Below are 13,827 nucleotides of genomic sequence, written 5' to 3'. Positions count from 1 at the left end.
AAATACCGTATACTTGCTTTTAGTCTTTATCTAAAAGATCTCGTATTAATTGAGATATCTTCTATCTTATTAATTCATGATGTTTCACTTGTATTTCCAACACAAAACATACATATTTTTGTCCGATCATAAATTCATGGGGGAAAAATACATTTGTGATCCCATGTCACCGATTGGGTTTCGATTCCTCTGATCTATATCTATCTATATCTATACTAATATCTATATCTACCTATACTAATACTAATATAAATATATGAATTGAATTGTGAATTTACATAAATATCCCTACTTTCATTTAATATTAATCATTAATATACATTTTCATATTAATCATTAATACATATTTTTTTTTTCATTTTCTATTTCATAAAATTAAAATTAATTAATTAAAATCTATCTATATCTATACTATACTAATATAAATATGTGAATTGAATACATGTTTTCTTTTTCATTTTCTTTTTCATAAAATTAAAATTAATTAATTAAAATGTAAAATTAATTAAAATTAAATTAATCTATCTATCTATACTAATCTATACTAATATCTATATATGATTGTGAATTGTGATTACATTGACATCAAATTCACACAAAATCACTTCTTTTTTTTTCAAATTCACAAAAATCACTTTATTTTTTTATATTACAATTTGTCATATTAATGGTGTTATTTAAGTCATTTTTTATTTTAGTTTAATAAGATCATTAATAGTGTATTTAACTCAATCAAACTAACTATTATTTTAATTTACTTTAAATTTAATTTTAAATACTTAAATTTATACATTGCCGTCAAATAATAATAGGAAGACAAAAGAGATGAGTCGGATTGAATAAAAATAAAGTATTAATAAATATTAAGGTCATACAAAATTTGTTTCTCTCATTTAGAATAAAAATATTTTCAGACTCCTCATGTGCCAATAGAAATATACGATTGAGAGAAATATTTTTCTGTAATAGATTTCAAACACTGTTTTTAAGTTATTTAGTCAATTTTTTTATAAATGCTGCTAAATAAATATTACTAAATAATATGCTCTATTTGATCATTTTTTGTTCTTGCAATGAGAGGAGTTTTTTTTACTCCAGCGTTAACATGTTTGATTGTTATATGTCATTTTGTATTGATCATGTAATTGTGTTTGGATTGTTTTTGTTATTTGTTTGTTTGCACAAAGAAAAGAGCAAACAAAATCAAATATCCAACAAAAATGGTTATTTTTATAATTTTTTATTATTAAGATATTTTGTTATTTTTTAAACACATAATGCATGTTTTCTGTTTGCTTAGATTATTTAGTTTAAAGTGACTTAGAAAACATTAAAAAATTGAAATATTTCTTCGTTTTTATCTTATGTCTCGGAATATCAATTAATAATATTTTTTATTTATTGGGACAAATATATTTCCAAACTTCTGTATATAAATCAATATTTAAATTTTTTACGACATTATTATATTATCTAATCAATTTTTTTTACTTAGATTGATAGAAGACATTTTAATTTGAGTTTTTATGTTCTTGTTTATATTATTTTTGTAATATTATTTATTATGAAAATAATAGGTGAACTACAAAAATGGGTAGGTGTAAGAGTCTTCTGGTAAATGACAAATATGGATAAATTATTAAAATATATAATATCCAGTAGATTTTTGGCATGCGATTTTGTTCTAATTCAATGATTATGCATGATTCTAAATTTTAATTATATCACAAGTTAACGCATGTTTTGTTGTTGCTACATATATTTTGTCAATAGTCTAATATTTTTCTATGGTTTAAGAAAAATTGTATGACTTTGTATCATATTTTTACAGCTGCTTTTCTAAATGGTTTTATTATGATTTCAAGGCACCATTTTTCATTTGTGTTTTTTAAAGAAGTGGAATGAATATCTATAAAACGATGACATTAATAAGACGTCTTCTCTTTATTTAAAAAAAATAATGGAAAATTTATACAAATTGTAAATAATATGGGTTAATATTTAATTTGAGAGTGATTTATGCTTTTTATTGCTCGTATATACTTCAATTTCTTTGTTATTGTACTAAATAAATTATTTTTGAACTTTGAGTTATCATTTTTTTTCTTATCGAGATTGTTTGTGTTATGATTTTTTTATTCGTTTTGGTTAGTATTGTTGGCGGTAATTGATTTTTCTGATATTATATGATGTGTCTTGTTGTTTATATAAAAATAAGTATGAGAGTACACCAATCAAACCACGTATTTTGGGTCTTCTGTTCTATGAAGAGAATAATAAATGGTTTCTGTGAATTATATAATTTCTTGGTTTTTCATATATATAGTCTACGAAATGCGTCAAATTTTGAACAAAAAAGTTTCGACAAACATAGTGGATGAAAAAAAAAGACATGTTAAATAAAAAAATATGTTGTGTATTACTATGTTGGGTGCGATAATTGTCCCTGTTTGATAGAGCGGTCGAATCGTGATGCTTGAGCTGCTGTGCAGTTTAACATATTTGAGTTGCACAATTACTACTAGCTATAGTTTTTGGTAAAGCGACAAACGCTCAGTCTTACAATTTGTATCAGAGCCAAGGTCACGGGTTCGATTCTCATTGATTGCAAGGAGTGCAATTATAGGAGGAAGATTGTTGGATGTAATAATTGTCCCTAATTGGTTGAGCGGTCGAATCGTGGTGCTTGAGCTGTTGCGCGGTTTAAAAGATTTGAGTTGCACAATTACTACTAGCTATAACTTTTGGTAAAACGGCAAGTGCTCAGTCCTACATACTATGTCCTAATTTCTGTATGATATAATTCAAGCACATTTTTTTATAGATATTTGAAATTAGGTCCAACTAAGTAACATGAAACATATACATATATATTAAATCATATTTAAAGCAAAATTTTAAGATCAAGAATGATTCAGATTTAAATTTCAACGAAGCACAATGAAGAAGAAATTGAAGAATTGTATGTGTACATTAAGTGTTATATAATGATTATGTTGCTACTCATGGTTGTGCGACATATAAATGTCAATATTTCTCAATAAAATAGTTTTCAAAAAGAAAAAATTCTTCATTCAGAAAAAAAAAATACATGAAAAACAAATTGTACATAATTTTCATTCTATTTATAATGGTATGAGAACAATTCTAAAGCTTTGTTGACACAATATCATAGATGAATTCTGTGCATTTTATTGAGACATCGAGCCAATTTCACTTTATTTCCTCCAATATTATTTCAATATATTTCGAGGTGATACGAGATTGTTTTTGTCTCTTTTTTCAGTCAAAGTGTCTAACCAGCTAATTCATAACATATATGATGTAGCATAGAAAAATCCTTGTCAAGTAAATTCACTTAGCCAAATATTGAAATTCAAATAAAATTCTACAATATTTCATCAAATTAATTTTGACTATCGTAAAATGCTCATGAAATCTAAATGGTTATATTATTAGATGAGATATTGAATAAAACAAATACTTTGACATATATTAGAATGATATCTCATATGCATATCTTAATTACATTATTCGTATCTATTCTCAAGATTTTTAAAATACAATAAATAATTTTGTATGTCATTCTACAAGATAAAATATTATAAAACAAAATACAAACTCGCTAGAAGAATATTTGTTTTGTTTCAATGAATAATATAATATTATGTTCTAAACGCAACAAATGAGATTGAAACTATATCATCCTCATGACATGATGCATGCAATCATTATTGCAAAGCTTCCAAAAAATGACGATCAAAGATGATTTTCTTGAATTGTGTCAAATTAAATGAGGACACAATTCTAAGATATAGTCATTTGAAGATATTTCAAGTAATTTTTCTCACAGTGATTGAGAAATAGTTGAAAATTTATTAATCTAGCTATAGACGATCAGATATTTGCTGAGCATACCAAAATAGTTATATGCATATTATAACAAACTACGACAAAGACAGGGGCAGATCCACTGTAGGGCCGGAGGGGACCACAACACCCTTGAATTTTTTTAATTTTTTTTTACTATGTAAGATATATTTTATTATTTAGTATATATATTATTTGACCCATCAAAATTTTAAGTATCTATGATTAGTCTAATGGTTAAAGACTTTCGAGGTTTACACATAAGGTCCATGTTTAATTCTTTTTATATGCTGTTTTTTGACATTGTTCTGCAAATTTTTTTTGAAAACCTAAATAACGGGCTTTTACAAAGTCCCAACTTAAAACCTTTATAGTTGATTAATACAAACACAATCAAGAAAGCCATTTGAAATAATAACCTTTTGCAAAACCTCTGCTATATTGTCGACTGACGAGTGAAATATTGTGGGACGCGAGTTCGGAGACACATCAGAAGGAAAGACAAGGATTCTTGGAATTTTTTCTTCGTTCAGGAATTGAGGTAGACCGGCCCCTCAAACATATCATTCTGGATCCGCCCCTGGACAAAGAGTTGTTGAGTTGTCAAAATCAACCAAGAAGCATATTGGAAAGTGTGTCAAGTGGATAAGATAATTTCTCTGATTCATATACCGTCTATGGTCATGATTTTTTATTTTTTATGGCTTAGTTTGTTTCATTTGATAAATGTTATTAATCATGTTTTAATTCATTTAAATATTATCAAAATTTCGTACATATATTCTCAGCAGTTTAGGTTTGTACGTGCAACGCACGTACATTTTTCTAGTTATTATTAAATGTGCATATTTTTTCCCCTTTTTGAGAAAGGGAAGGATCATACCATAATTTAATTCAAAGGGGCCCAAATATTTCTAAGCTTCTTATTTATCGTCCACTCGTCCCTCAAAAAGAGAACCCATTATTGATATTATTCTTATCAAATCTTCTTCAAAAGTGGTCCAATATAACCTGTTATATATCCAACATATCACTCGATTTTACACGAATCACAGAAATTTCTCGAGTTTATATCATATATATCTACTCCTTGAAATACAATATTTTCTGTTTTTTCTAGCTTGCTTGTATTTTTTATTCATTTATGGGGCATGTGTTAGCCGTTATTGCTCCTTTTCATATCTGTCTAATAATAGAGTTGCGCTTTCCAAATACATTTAACTAATTTCACAAGGAGACATTACAAGAAGTGTCATGTCACCCCTCGGCTCAGGTTGGCACACACATGACTGCACAATATGTTTTTATAACAATTACTTCGCGGTTTACGAAAAGTATTAATCCAAGCTTCCATACAATTTCATTATAAGTTATTATAAATCATTTCAAATTCTTGATTTTTATCCATGTGAGATGGGATACACCTATCTCATCATCTTTCAGGGTTATTTTCATCCAACTACTTATAAAAAACAACATATCATTTTTCATGTCATCGAATCCACGAATTCACATATAAAATTAGATGTGACATATTGATATATCATCAATGTTGAGTGCAATTGCTCATGTTTAGTCAGAACGACACCTTTCATGGATATATATGATTTAAATAACATATATAAATTGTTTACCATTTTCACTTGTCAAGTTTGCGATTGTCTTTCAAACAATCGAAGAATCATGTACATATAAATACAAATACAATATGAAAATGTATTAATTAAAAAAGTGAGGAGTGTGATATAATACAAGAGACGCAGCTGTCTAGTGGGCCTCGTGAGTGTTAAAGAACAGCACATGGCTCTTCACCAATATAGGGTCCTATATTGATTTCTTCCGATCACAACTTTCTCAAATTATTGTCCCTGTTATTACTGCTATTGCAACGTGCGAGAAAGTCCAGACGTTGTCTCCTCGGAGCAATTATTGAGCCAGAAGCCCATCCAATAAATTTCCAACCAAATATATTTCTTGGGCTGCTGCCACCAAATCTGGGCTTGGTTTGTTAAAAAAAGGCCAAAAACTGGGCTAAAATTTACGTGTAGTGCATGAAACGTAACGGCCAGTCAAGTTGATAAAAAAAAAAAAAAAAAAAAAAAAAAAAAAACTTTCTCCTGTCTGTCTTCCAAGAGACGCCTCCAAATCTATCATCGGATGTTTATTTATTGCACCAATACAGACAAATCGTTGATGAAATTTAGGTTGATCCTTAAAGACTTTGGATGTTTTTTACTTTTAATAAAGCCCTTTGTTCCGATTAATCGTCTACCCTCGAATTATTGGAGTTTACGTTTATTTGGTCTTTTCTGTTTGAAGTTAAAGTTCGGAATTTTCGAGGTAAAAGATTCACTTCAAGCATGGTACTATTATTTTCCCAAGTAATGACAGCATATTTTAGATTCTTCTGATTTTCTTGCCTTTTGAAGTATCTTTTATTGTATTAGGAAATTAACAGAATAGGAAATAAAACGGAAAAAGAGGAATGGTATCACAGACAATTTAAGAGTTGCAATTTGAAAGGAAAGTTTACGCGCACTTATAGTTGCTTTTGGAAATATGATCTCAGTTTGTGATTTTAATCAGGTATTTCATGTTTTTCTAAGAGATTCATTCGGCTTCAATTTTAAAATAAAACTTTTTTTGGTTGCTTGTCAAGATCATATTAGTATCTACTGTCTAATCGTGCGTGGTCTTCTTCTGAGATTTTGTTTTTAAATTTTGAGTAAAAATAAAAATACTGGGAAATTTGCTACGCGTGCAGATATAATTTTTATTATTTTAGTACAATTTTCCCGTTTGTCGATATATCAGACATGAAGAATTTTGTATCAACCTCTCATCGGGAAGTCATATCATGTTCATCTCATGAATGTTACATGTAATTTGTCGGACGCTTAATGTGAATTGGTTGCGTTAATAAGAAAATAAATATTTCAATGTTTGCAGGTTCGATATAAGTTATGGATCCTCGAACTCGGAAACCTTACTCGTATTTCATCTTCACCTTAGTGTTGCTTTCACAAACATGCTTGTCATGGAGTTGGTTCTTTTCGTCTAGGGAAAAGATCGAGAATAGCAATAAATTTTCTGGGAACAAGGTGATGGATAGAAATGGCAATTCTGAATTTTCCATAGAATCATTCAACGACCCGAATGGGTTTGCATTGGTCGAGAATGCTAGGAACAAAATGCTCGCCCCAAATTCTTGCTGGCAAGCTGCTTATCAGAAGGTATTTGAAGGATGTTCAAAGACTCTTGCTGATGAAGAGTCGAGGACTAGATTAGCTTGGCATTTGAGCGATTGCTTTCAACGCCTCACGGGTCGTCCCCCACTTCCTCATTGTGACGGAAATTCGGTAATGAAGAAATGTCTGAAAAATCTTGATGTGGATTCTCACAAGATTTTTCTTGAATACTTTCTTGAAACCAACTCAATCTGCCATCAGTTACAGTTGAGTAGTATGTTTTCTTGAATTATGTTGTGTTTATGTGATGGGATGTTCTTAATTTGCCTCGAAATTCTGTAGGGCTGACACGTTTAAGTATCAAACAGAACGATTGGTAAATGAGCTGAAGAGTTCTGCGGAATATGCAGAACTGAAGTTGGACGAGATAGAGCGACATGGGGTGGAATTACTGCAGAATTCGAGACATGTGCATGACTCATTGGGTTTGATCGATCAGCGAACTCAGCAAGTTGCAGAAACGTCGAGGAATGTTGAAGATCGTGTTAACTCGGTTTTGAAGTATTCTGAAGTAGTTTATAAGCAATCTAAGATAGTAGCAGCTTCTCAAGCAGAGTTAAGTAAAAGTCAAGACAAAATGAAGGACAGTTTGGAAGAAGGAATGGTGGTAATTCAAAATTCTTATAATAATTTGGGTCTAGAAATCACAAATTTGAAAAACGAAGCTGTTGAAATCGAGAAGGAGATTGGAAGAGTTGGGGATGCAATGTTTTCAAAGATGATAACTTTGCAGAGTAAGGCCGATGATATCGGGAATATGGCAGTGACGTCTTTGGATAAACAGAAACAACTTCTTGACGGCCAGTCTGTGGCTCTTGAAGGTCTCCATTTTCTAACAGGGTTTCAGTCGCAGGCCCTTGAAGAAAGCAGGTGGACACTATATTTTAAACCGCCCTTTCCAACACAAATTCTTAAGATATTTCCAGACAAAATTCTATAGCTGAACAGGACAAGTCAAATTCTCTACCATATAATTATACAAATGCCATGTTTCATCATTGTGTCACTTAGCCTCATGACCACCTATGTTATGATATGTTTTAGATTAAATTTGTGTGATTTACAGGACGACTCTTGAAAAGTTGGCAGAATTTGGGCACAAACAGCAAGAGAAACTACTGGTAAAGCAAAAAGAACTTTACGAATCTCATGACCATCTAGTTGAGAATTCAAAACTTATATTAGCAGCTCAGGTTAGCTATTCCTTCTTCAATTCTCAACAAAGCTAATCTTTGAATCTGACTTTAAAAAAAATGACTATGATTGTCACCTTATTGTAGAAAGCTTTCGAGTCCAAACAGGCAAGCATGTTTGTTGCCATAGACAAGCTGTTTGCCTTGCACAGCGCAATGTTGTTTGAATCTCGAGTGATCATAGCCTTTTTGGTTTACTCAGTTGCAATCTTCATCATCTACATGTTAACTAGTGTCAAACAAGCTTACAGTGTCAGACACAGGCTGTACTTAGGTAAATAAAGACATGAAAGTTTTAATGATTTAGAAATTCTTGTTACTAAATCTTAGTGCCAAACTTTATTTTCAGGGCTGTGTTTGACGTTCTCGGTAGAAGTAAGTATACTTTGGTACATGACAGCCAACATTGAACATCAAGGAAAGATGATATATACAGTTAGATCACTTTCCGTTATTCTTGCATCAGTGCAGTATCTGTACGCCATTTTAACATACAGGTAAAAAAGCTCTACTCTTCTGAAGCATGAAATTTTTTACAGAGTTACACAGAAATTTCCAAAATTTATGCACGCATGCAGAGATTATGAACTGCTGAACCATAAAATGCTGTTGATGCTAATGGAGAAGATAAACACTATGCAAGGGAATAAAGAGATGCTATCATTTGAAATGGATATTGACAGTGAGGTAAATTGGTCATCATGGGTCGATACAGATTTACCTGAAGATGTAGATATGTTAGAGGACCCTGATTATGCATACCCCGAGGAGATTGAGGATAGTTCTTCTTTGACTAGTTCAAGTACAAGGCGATATAACCTCAGGCAGCGTCATTAAGATTTGAAACCTTGAAAGCTAGATACTGTTGAATAGGTAGATTTGACTGTATTTTTTGTGAAATTTTGATAGATTCCTACAAGGTTGTGCACAAGTAACTCTTGAATGTTAATTTATAATACAGAACGCTGCATTTCTAGGATATTTCAACAGAATTTTACATATTACACAATGATTTTTGAGAATTCAGACTTTGTCACCAATAGTCATTGCAAGAGCATTTTCCTTCATTAAAATGATGGAACCGATTTGTGTCTCTTAATATGATTCTCCTCCGACTTACTTCAGACGCATACTTCATCCAAGTATGACAATCTGCACAAACACGAAGATTTTTTGTGATCCTGACAGGTAATCCTGAGCCACCATGTATTAATGCATATATTGTGGCAAGCCTTTCACTGTGACCACACACCCACTCTACCTTCATTTCCTTGTTTATGTCATGAAGCACGACTCCTGTATCAGGTACATACCCTCTTCTCTCCATTTCTTTTGACAATTCATAAAATACAATTCTATACTCATCTGTATTTCGAAACTCAAAACCTCCACCAGCCACAAAACTGTGTACTTTGTCTCGAATATGTACCCAACTGCAGCCAGCTTCTTTCTTGATTTCACTCTTCTCCATCAGTTCTCTCACCATTTCAACTTTGTCCCACATCCTAGCATTCGCATATATGTTTGATAATATAACATAATTTCCAGCATTGTACGGTTCAATCTTAAACAGAACTTTTGCTATGACTTCTGCCAGTGAAACATAACCGTGCAACCTACAAGAATTGAGCAACGATCCCCAGATGCTGCCGCTCGGCTTCATAGGCATTTTCTTAACCACATCTAATGCCTCTTCTATTTTCCCGGCTCTGCCTAACGTATCCACCAAACAAGCGTAATGCTCCAACTTAGGATCTATTCTGAACTCGGAACTCATTCTATCAAAGAGGACTCGACCCTCTTCTACCATCCCGGAATGACTGCAACCTGATAACAATGAGATGAATGTCACCTCATCCGCAACATATCTAGCTTCCGTCATTTCTTCAAAAGCTGAAATGGCTCCTTGAATCCAACCACTGACTGCATAACCGTTGATCAAAGTATTCCAGGATGTCAAGTCTTTGGATGTCATTCTATCAAAAACTTTCCTACAATTCTCCATGGCTCCACATTTAGCGTACAAATCCAAAAGCGCATTCATCACAAGAACGTCAGGGCATTCCTCTGATTTTAAAATTCGCGCATGAACTTCTTTACCAATATAAAGTGAGGTCAGCCGAGTACAAGCGGCAAGAATTGTCGTCAAACTAACCCAACTAAATCCAACGCCTTCCTTCTGCATTCGTCGAAAAGTTTCAAAACCTTCAGACACCTGATGTTTCTTAAAGAACCCAACAATTAACGCATTCCAAGTAGCAACATCTCGGTCAGGCATATCGTCAAACAACCGTGAAACCTCCTCAAAAGTCCCGCATTCTGAATAAAACTTCAAAAGTGCATTGTTGACCACTTGATCAGGCTCTCCAACGGCCTTCAGAACCTGAGCATGCACCGATTTACCAAAACCTGAATCTAACAAACTCGAACAAGCCTTCAACGCAACCGAAAATGCAAAGTTCCCCGGCTCGATTCCCTTCGACAACATTTCACAATAAACGAGTAAAGCCTCATTAAAATTCCCATTTTTCGAAAACCCAATAGCCATAGCCACGTAAACCGACTCCCCAACACAACCCATCTCCTCAATTCCCTGTCTAAACGCCCGAAACGCGTCATCCAACCGGCCGCAAGCTGAGAAAAGAGTGATGAACTTAGAATTTAAGGTGGGATTCTTGAGAAGATCCTTGTGATGTTTGGATTCCAGAAGATGAAGGTAGAGTCTCTGTCCATGGAGCAAAGCTTTTCTGGAAATGCAAGCGTGTAAGAGAGAAGTGTAGGACTCGATTGTTAGCTGCTGGGATTCCAGTAATAGGTGAAGCGCTTCATCGAGTTTACCAGATTTCGAGAGATACTTGAGAGTAGAATTTCGTGGTTGATTTTGGAAATGAAGTTTAGGAGGTGAAGTGATGGTCAAATTTGTGGAGAGGCAGACACTGGAAACCACCATTGTTTTTTAGGCCTCTCTGCGTCTCTCACAGAAAATGAAAATTTTATGAAATTACGAGACTACTTGGAAATGTTTTCAAATTTCATTAAAGAATATAAATGTATATCAAAATTAATATTCAGTATTTTAAATCTGATCAATTCGGCGAGATAATTGCACTACTTGTAAATTTTATTCCCAACAATTTGATTTATAATATATTTTGATTTGTATTACAAGGAAAACTAGATGGTTGATTCAGTTTTGTTTACATATATATGTTTTTTTATATATATAATAATAATTCAATCAAAAAGTGTAAAAGAAAATGATAAATTCGTAAAATATGCTGTTAAAACTTGATATTTGATGATGGGTTTCGTTTCCGATTCTGAACCTTATTTTAGCCCAATGGGAAAAGAATCCACCTTGGCTGGACATGGGTTTTGGGGTGACTTTAGACAGTCTCGTGTATTTCATTTAGACTTATATATGTATTAAGAAGATTATTGGAACATATAAAAAAATTTATCCTTATTTATTGTGTGCTTGTAAAAAACTTGTTGGAGATAACTAATATATTTAATGAATAGAGAAAATAATATCAAATATAGATATCGAATCATAATATGATATTTAGTATAGAATAACAAAATATACATGTTAGAGACCAACTTGATCATCAGTGTTTTGATTCCTGCATGTTCCGATCGATTAGCCGATTGCTACGAATGAAATTATAAATCAGGAGATATTGGAGAGTTGGAAAAATTCCAAATGATCAAAAACCGTGGACCCTGAGGCCAAAAACTACGTACTAAATAACTCGAGGACAGAACATTCATTGAGACCTAGAGCTACAACGAGGGAATATGGGAGTCCCATTCACAGGCAACTGCAGCATGCAATCCAAATGCAACCAGAATTTCACAGAACCGATTAACCCCACTCTCCATCTCGTTTTGGTGTTCCCTTTCAGCTCAAAATTAATAATCTTTCGATTCAACGACCAGTTCACAGACTCCGCTTCATCTGGATTCAACGGAATCGGAGTGGACTGTGAAACATAGTTGAACACCGTCGTCTTATTCGGGCCCAAACCATACGTATTCGCCGCCAGATACGCTATATTCTGGCCCCGGAAACTCAACCCGTATCTCGTCTCGTAAAAACTAACACTGGCTTTCGCGTTACGGTTTTCGGATTCGATCACTATGGTTACCTGTACTGTCAGCAAGCTGGCTTGGTCGAAGTATATGGCGTCAAGCTGTGCGCTGGTGACGCTTATTTGTGGAACCTTTGGTTTGATGACAAGGTAGCCGATGAATAGAGTTACTCCGGCGATGATCACGGCGACCGCGAGTATGGCGCAGATTATGGCAACGCCCCAGATTAAGGGGCTGGTGTGGTGTGGGGTGGTTCGGTGGAAATGGCCCGATTTTAACATTGGTGTGGTGAGAGAGGACATTAGGACGGGGAAAGTTGGGATTTTGGTTTATTTTATGTGGGAATTATTGGGAAAGAAAAGCAAGGTGTACTCGAGGGTGCTATGGGTGGGGGAAGGTTTTGGTATATCTTCTTTTCCTATGTATAAAGCTATCTTATTTCTACTTTACGCTCCCTTCCCTTTAGTTTTGCAAGAAGATACAAATTTATGTTTTATGTATAATTTTCAAGAATATATTATCAGGTGAAATAATTTAATTTGATCCCAAGATAATTCGTCTTTTTTTCCCCTAAGAAAATTCTATCTTTTGATTGTCTATTCAAGAAGTAATATTGCAAGAAATATTATAATAGATTTTTTTTCCGTATTATGACTGATACTTCGTGGATTGGCCCATTACCCCTGGCTCATCCCTAGCCTAAATGGAAGACAGGTCCATCAAGGGTCCAGGTATTCTCCTATAAATACCATGTTTGAGCGTATCATAATTCATTCACTATATTATTTTCAGCAGCACCCTTAGCTGATCCCTCCATATATCCTCAGTCACTGACTTGAGCGTCGGAGGGGCTACGCCAGGACACCCTCCTGGCCCCCTTCTAATGGTCTTCTTCGTGATTTCAGGCTCAAGACAATTTCAAAACCATGCGTCTGTACTAATGACACTTACCGGAATTGGACCCTAAATTTCCGATGAGTATCAATGACCAATCAAATTAGGCGATGAATCCCTGTATCTACATATATAATGGATCCTATTATACCCAAGAATGATGGGGCTTAATAATTTTATAACCAAGAAGAAAAATCCCAATGTTTCAGATTAATAATGGTCTTTAATCTTTGGAAGGCCCAAGAATTATGGGCCATAATAATCATTAATGAATCTTTAGTTTATATTTATTACAACGAATTTTAAGTCTTTAAAATGTTACAGAGTTTTGAAATTCACTGTGTAAATAAATAGAATAATTATAGTGTAAATAAATAGAATATGAATTTGAGTTAGAAAATGATTTAATCCAATGAAACCTTAAAGCATTTGTTCCATATTCACACATATTGGTAGAGGCAATCATTGGAGAAGTAGTAGCAGAAATAGGCAGCATCAGTTCATCATAAAATACAATGAAAAATCAA

General features: G+C 33.2%; 3 protein-coding genes across 5 annotated transcripts; 1 reads left to right on the top strand and 2 right to left on the bottom strand.

Moving 5' to 3' along the window:
- The first annotated feature begins 5,970 nt into the window (after positions 1-5,970).
- Positions 5,971-9,148, top strand: LOC140825115 (protein GAMETE EXPRESSED 1-like). 3 transcript variants are annotated; one of them, XM_073186657.1, is made up of 7 exons: positions 5,971-6,074; positions 6,820-7,324; positions 7,401-7,988; positions 8,185-8,311; positions 8,399-8,585; positions 8,661-8,808; positions 8,890-9,148. In XM_073186657.1, the coding sequence occupies exons 2-7, from the start codon at positions 6,834-6,836 to the stop codon at positions 9,146-9,148; spliced, it is 1,800 nt and encodes a 599-aa protein (XP_073042758.1). In that variant the 5' UTR covers positions 5,971-6,074; positions 6,820-6,833. The 3 variants fall into 3 exon arrangements, with proteins under 3 accessions (XP_073042758.1, XP_073042759.1, XP_073042760.1); XM_073186658.1 differs by lacking the exon at positions 5,971-6,074 and adding an exon at positions 6,088-6,210; XM_073186659.1 differs by lacking the exon at positions 5,971-6,074 and adding an exon at positions 6,432-6,456.
- LOC140825114 (pentatricopeptide repeat-containing protein At3g14330) lies at positions 9,091-11,315 on the bottom strand. Its single transcript, XM_073186656.1, has 2 exons — positions 9,310-11,315; positions 9,091-9,224 (listed from the first exon to the last, which is right to left on the bottom strand). The coding sequence occupies exon 1, from the start codon at positions 11,259-11,261 to the stop codon at positions 9,345-9,347; it is 1,917 nt and encodes a 638-aa protein (XP_073042757.1). The 5' UTR covers positions 11,262-11,315; the 3' UTR covers positions 9,091-9,224; positions 9,310-9,344.
- A 542-nt stretch (positions 11,316-11,857) lies between these two features.
- LOC140827964 (NDR1/HIN1-like protein 12) lies at positions 11,858-12,792 on the bottom strand. The gene has a single exon (XM_073190929.1). The coding sequence runs from the start codon at positions 12,706-12,708 to the stop codon at positions 12,082-12,084; it is 627 nt and encodes a 208-aa protein (XP_073047030.1). The 5' UTR covers positions 12,709-12,792; the 3' UTR covers positions 11,858-12,081.
- Between the last annotated feature and the right edge of the window lie 1,035 nt (positions 12,793-13,827).

The sequence above is a fragment of the Primulina eburnea genome, chromosome 3 (genome assembly GCF_022965805.1).
Source record: "Primulina eburnea isolate SZY01 chromosome 3, ASM2296580v1, whole genome shotgun sequence".
Classification (NCBI taxonomy): domain Eukaryota; kingdom Viridiplantae; phylum Streptophyta; class Magnoliopsida; order Lamiales; family Gesneriaceae; genus Primulina; species Primulina eburnea.
This window is presented reverse-complemented; position numbering and strand designations above follow the sequence as displayed.